The sequence below is a fragment of the Oratosquilla oratoria genome, chromosome 40, assembly GCF_046742065.1.
Source record: "Oratosquilla oratoria isolate Oo_2021 chromosome 40, ASM4674206v1, whole genome shotgun sequence".
Classification (NCBI taxonomy): domain Eukaryota; kingdom Metazoa; phylum Arthropoda; class Malacostraca; order Stomatopoda; family Squillidae; genus Oratosquilla; species Oratosquilla oratoria.
The window spans coordinates 39,886,793-39,892,884 of record NC_134816.1 but is presented as its reverse complement, the minus strand read 5'-3'; the positions used below and the strand labels follow the sequence as shown (position 1 = coordinate 39,892,884).

Here is a 6,092-nt window from a genome sequence, read left to right as displayed (position 1 = left end):
TTAGTTAAAGTTGTAGTCGTAAGGTTGACATACCCGGTGGGAGGGGACGGAAATTTAAGTTGGCCCCTGTTGAGGCGAATGAGTTTGTTGCAATTTCTCCTTTCAGCGACTTTTTTGTGGTGTTCTAGTTCTTCCGCCAGGGCTTGGTCGATGTAATCCCGGGTCTCATTTTGAAGGCAGTAATCCCTCCATTTCTTCGTAACTTCAGCAAGTTCGTTCTGGAATTCTTCAATACTCGTCTTTTTGGCTTCGATCTGGTGCAGAACGAGTCTTCGTTGGTAATCCTTGGTGAAGTTAACATGACGGACTGCCGGATCATGAACTTTTTTATATATATATTTCGGCAGCAGGTTTTCCTGTAGACAGGTTTCATTGAAGAAAATAGCAATTGATGCATTGATGATCTTCTTGTGTAGAGTTTCAATACGTCTAACTATAGACTTAGTCTATGTATTCTGACCTTTTGTCATTGCTTTTGAAAATGTACATAGTGTACGAAACGTCAAGCTCCAGTAAAACACTACTCTTCTCCCTTCTGAGTTTGAATCATGTCCTTTGGACCTGCGATAGCAAACTTACCTCCTGAAGCCAAGTCTATAGTTAGACGTATTGAAACTCTACACAAGAAGATCATCAATGCATCAATTGCTATTTTCTTCAATGAAACCATATATACTGTATATATTATATATATATATATATATATTTATATATAAATGTATGCATATATATGCTTACTTAACGAGGCGCTTAACAATGGTGGCAGAAGGGGTGCCATGCGTTTTTAGTTCTCGGCAGCCAAGGCAAGTGGCATTCACCGGAAGTGTGCTCTTATACTCTATAGCAGATCATACTTGCAAAGATTCCAGATTGCCAGTCCTCCTTTTATGCCCCTCTGTCTTGCAGGTGTTGACGTCAACTTAGTAAAGGTTGGTGCTCCATCCGCCAGTGTACCTTTCCCTAAGAGCATGGAGGTTGAGTTCTTACATGTGAGACCCGATGCTGAGACTTCAGAATGGGCACAGATGGGGTTCGTCATTGAAGAAGACGGAGAACAGGTCGCCTTCGCCAATGTAGTGGAGTATCTCAATAATACACTTTATGTAGTCATACTCAACTTCAAGAAGGACGGCATATGGGGGAACGGAAAACATATTAAGAACGAAGATCCCTTCAATGTTGGAACCCTTAGGAGGGTCCGCCTGGAGTACTCCGGAGGACTCTTCCAGGGTGTTGTCTGGAGCGGAGATCGGCAAAAGAACATGACCTGGTCAGGCGAAGATGCTCCCACCATGGGTCATGGCAACCTCACCGTTTACGCTGGGATTTCCGCATTGGGAAAGCACTCCTCCGTCGTCTTCTGGCCCAGAACCTGCTCTCCTGATCCTCCAACAAGTGAGTAGGTCCGACTCCAGGAGTCGTTTTTTTTTCTTTTCTTTTTGTGTGTGTGCTGTTGGGGAGGGGGGGGAAGTCGATTCGGTGGAGTTCGGGAATCTTCCAGGCCCAACCCTTATCCTCACCCAGGGCTGCATTAGCCCTTAGTGGTGGTTCACCCCTTTTCCGCGTAGTCTCCGGTGAGATAGGTCTGGGATGCCACCTGATGTAGTATCTTCGGTGTAGCCTATGTAGCCTAGTATTCAATGAGGCCCACGTGGCTGTACCCCCATGTATCTATGATGTGTTGCTTTTTTTTCGCCAGAAGGGATGTACCAATCAATATAAGAAAATTAGAAAGAATACAAAGAGCAACGACAAAGATGGTCCCAACACTTTCAAACCTGACATATGAACAAAGACTGGCCGAACTGCAAGTACCAACCCTGGAACAAAGAAGAGAACGAGGGGACCTACTAACCAACTACAGAATTATGAAAGGAAAAGAATGCCTTGATAGAGAGGACTTATTAAAGTGGGATAGAGGAAAAACAAGAGGACATGCAATGAAACTCAAAAAGGATAACTACAGAAGAGACCTGAAAAAGAACAGCTTCCCACACAGAATGATAGATATATGGAACAAATTGGATGAAGAAATAGTGTGTGCAAACACAATACAAGAATTTAAGAACAAACTTGATCTTGCGAGATACAAAAACGGGTCATCACAAGCATCGCTCCCCTTCCCGTATAATACAACTAGGTAAACACACACACACACACACATACACACACACACACACACACTCGGTGGCGCAGTTGGTAGAACGATGATCTACTAGCATGGTGGTGCGCGTAGTGCTTGGTTCGAATCCTGCCCAGGGCCGAAATTAATTTCGGTACAGCTGCGCTTCGGGTCGTTACTCTGACTCTCGTGGGCGGGGAGTTGGGGGTGTGTGTGTGTGAAAGGTCATAGCATTACCCATAGATCGGACCTACGAGCTCTGAGCTCTCTTCCAGGAGGGAAATAGCTGTCGATCACGAGTCGAACACGTGATCCAAAAGACCAAGTGAATACACACACACACACACACACACACACACACACACACACACATACACACACACACGGATACGGACATATATACATCTCTCACTCTTTAACAAGTGCTTTTATTTTCTTTCAGCATGCACACCTATTTATATATGGATCCTCGCTGTCCTTGTTGTGGCGCTGGTGATCCTGCTGGTGTTGCTGAGCTGCCAGCTAAGACGAACTTTTGGACTGCTGAAGGACAAGGGCGAGAACCGCGAGAGGGATCCAGTGGCTCAGAAGGACGAAGGCAGTGAGGAACGATGCAATCAAGGACCTCCTGCACGTCACCGCGAACGAAGGGAGCGGGGCGCCTCTGAAGGGAGAGACTCCATCAATTCAGTCTATGGGTACATTCCCCGCGATTGAGTGAAGAGGACAGACTGATGTGAAGGTGCCATACACGGTGGAGCTAGACTTGAAAAGGCTGCAAAACGGCAGTTTTCAAAATGTACCCATTCATTCATATTTTCCTGTAACTATACAGCCACTATTATGCTTTATAGTGTGTATGTACCTAGTTGTATTATACGGGAAGTGAGCTATGCTCGTAGTGACCCGTCTTTGTAGCTTTCAGCATCTAGTTTGTTCTTAAATTCTAGTGTAGTTTTTTGCAAACACTGTTGTGTCATTCAGTTTGTTCCAGACCTCTACCACTGTGTGGGAAACTATTCTTTTTCAGATCTCTTCTATAACTATCCTTTTTTAGTTTCTTTTCATGCCCTCTTACTTTCTTTTATCCCACTTTAATCAATCTTCTCTGTCAAGGACTTCCATCCCTTTTAGAATTCTGTAAACGGCCAGTAGATCTCCTCTTTCTCTTCTTTGTGCCAGGGTTGGTAGTTCCAGTTTAGACAATATTTGTATGCCAATTTAGAGAGTGTTGGTGCCATCTTTGTCATTAATCTTTGCACGTGGGTTTAAGCATAAATAGAAGCAGGCAGAGAAAGAGAGAGAAAGTGAGACAGGGAAAATAGAGAGAATGGTAAAGAGAGGGTGAGAGAAAGAGGGAGAGGAGAGAGAGAGAGATTTCAACACTGGCCTATTGCGTGAAACAAACCTTTGTGACTCCACATCGTTTTTATTTCGTTCACACTGTCCTGGGCATGACTAAAAACTGCGTCCAGTGGCAAGGCTCTGATTGGGGACTCTCAGAGTTTTGGGGAAAGTAGAGTTGGCCCTTAGTTGCCCTGCTGCCTTGGAGGGAAGCCTCTTTAGGACAAGGCTAGGAGAAGGAAAACTCCGACATAAGACCTAGCTGATGGGTCCTGGTCAGCTGCTGCACCTGGCCCCATATGTCACATGTTACAGTCGTCGTACCTGTGACACTGATGAGGTTTAGGAAGAGAGAGAAGTACCGGGCCTGCACAAACCCAGTCTTGCTATACAACTGTGCATGATTTCTACCCTTCTGCAACACATTCACTGCAGAAGACAGAGAAATTAAATCCGTCGTCACTACGGCTCAGTCCATCATCATCATTTCGTGCACTACCAGCGCAGTGAGGAAAATGGTCTAAGGTCCCCAAGAAGACAACTATCCTTACGGGCGCAGAGATGGCAAAGGGAGATCCTCCAACCTGTGGGAGAAATCCTTTTGCTGGAAAATATACAGTCACTCTCATCGGAGTCCTCCACGGAAGCTTTGCCACGTTACTCCTGCCAACTTCTAGACGCACGGTGGTTCCCTCCAGGCAATTCCATTCACCTGAAGAGGACCCTCCCGCCTATCCCCGAGACTTGTGTGGGTGTCTGTCCTCGAGGGGACCCTGCTCCAAGTATCAAGAGTTTTCTTGGGGGTCTGAAAGGGATTCTTAAAAAAAAAAAAAATCTCACATGGGTAATATTTTGACTGTAATTATGTTTTAAATGCTAGTGTTGATCAAATAAATAAAGTGCCAATAAATAATTTTTATATGTTTGAAATCCCTTGGAATTGATAGAATTGATGATATACAAACAAACATCTGCAAAAGCGTTTATAGTTAAATAATAGGTATCATTTTCAATCGTAAATATACCTATTCATTTTTCTGAAAATGCAAGAAATCTTATGCTAGTGTTAAGAGCTGACAAAGAGTTATGGAAAAAGTTAAACCATGATGATACTATAATAGAAAATGTATAATGGCACATTTTCACAGATTTTCGTGATTTTTTAAGGCAATTTTAAAAATCTTATTTGCTCGTAGGGTTGTTCTGTTATTTTTGGAAATAATGCCCCTCACAGTTCTGGACTCGAAATTTTTGTAAAAATACAGTTCTAAAAAAAAATGTCTCATGAAAGTCTGAAAATTTTGAAGAAGTATTATTTTTTCATAAACAGCAACTGAATATCACATGAAATAATTTGTAGAATAATTGACAGTTCTAATCACTTCTACATATGCTGAAGCCTGTAGTAATAACGACTGTTATTACTTGATAGCACGCATTTGCTCATTTTGACAAAAAAGAAAAATAGTTTGAGGTGAATCAGACTGAAAATACAAAGACAATTGAATAGAATTAAAATTTCAAGATGCCATTAATATATATTTTGATTTCAAGTGAATTTTCATGTATGTATAAAAGAATAGAATTTGTTTTTAAATAAAACACAGACTGAAAATACAAAGACAATTAAAAGGAACTAAAATTTCAAGATGCCATAAATGTATATTTTGATTTCAAGTGAATTTTCATGTATGTATAAAATTATATAATTCATTTTTTAAATAAAACCCAGTTAAGCTAGCTTATATGTTTCTTGTAACCTTGATTCCATCGTGACTTCCAGTTATGTTTTAATAAACCTACCTGGCTTTAGAGAGACTAAACCTGTAGACATTATTACTTGAAAAGGTCCTGTCCAAAGCTGAATATAACAATGTCCAAAACGAAAAAGAAAAATATCACTGACGTCAGGTTGAATTTCTTTACCCTCAACCACTTTGCCACTTGGAAACCTCCCCACCACATCCACACATTTGTGGAGTAGCCCTATCTCCATAAGGTTAAAATGAACCTGTTTGTTTATTATCTAACTATACCTATGCATTTATTTTGTTTAGTATTATTTACATTGTTATAATATTTATAGTATTTTTTTTTTTTTTTTTGCATCCAACCTAGTTATGGACAAAAAGGTCTGTCTAAATACTCCTCCTTTGTCAACTATACCTATGCATTTATTTTATGATTATTCATGTTACTACAATATCTATCATGATTTTTTTTTGCATCTGGCCTAGTTATGGACCAAAAGGTCTCCTGTCTGCATGCTCCTCCTTTGTAATCCTTTAACTGTCAACTCCTATGCATCCATTTTATTTAGTATTATTAATAGTACTATAATATTTATCATTATATATATATATATATATATATATACATTTTTTTGCATCTGGCCTAGTTATGGACCAAAAGGTCTCCTGTATCCACGGTCCTACTTTGTAATCCTTTGTCTGTTAACTATACAATCCTGTCTTGTTCTTCTTTGACCCCTTCTTCCATACGCTGACACACACCTACATAGGTGTCGTGAGGCGCAAGGAGGGTGCTTGCGTCGACGTCGATTATATTTATTAGTCATGGCAGCCGAGTGATCCCCATATTCTGTGAATTGGCTTGATCGCATTTT

At 41.0% G+C, this 6,092-nt stretch overlaps 1 protein-coding gene across 1 annotated transcript in view; it reads left to right on the top strand.

Moving 5' to 3' along the window:
• Positions 1 to 5,180, top strand: part of LOC143020803 (uncharacterized) — a 137,192-nt gene extending 132,012 nt beyond the window's left edge. The window contains exons 2-3 of the mRNA XM_076177576.1: positions 907 to 1,395; positions 2,565 to 5,180. Coding sequence (XP_076033691.1) covers positions 907 to 1,395; positions 2,565 to 2,839 — 764 coding nt within the window. The 3' untranslated portion in view covers positions 2,840 to 5,180. The remainder of the gene's footprint in view (positions 1 to 906; positions 1,396 to 2,564) is intronic.
• The last annotated feature ends 912 nt before the right edge of the window (positions 5,181 to 6,092 follow it).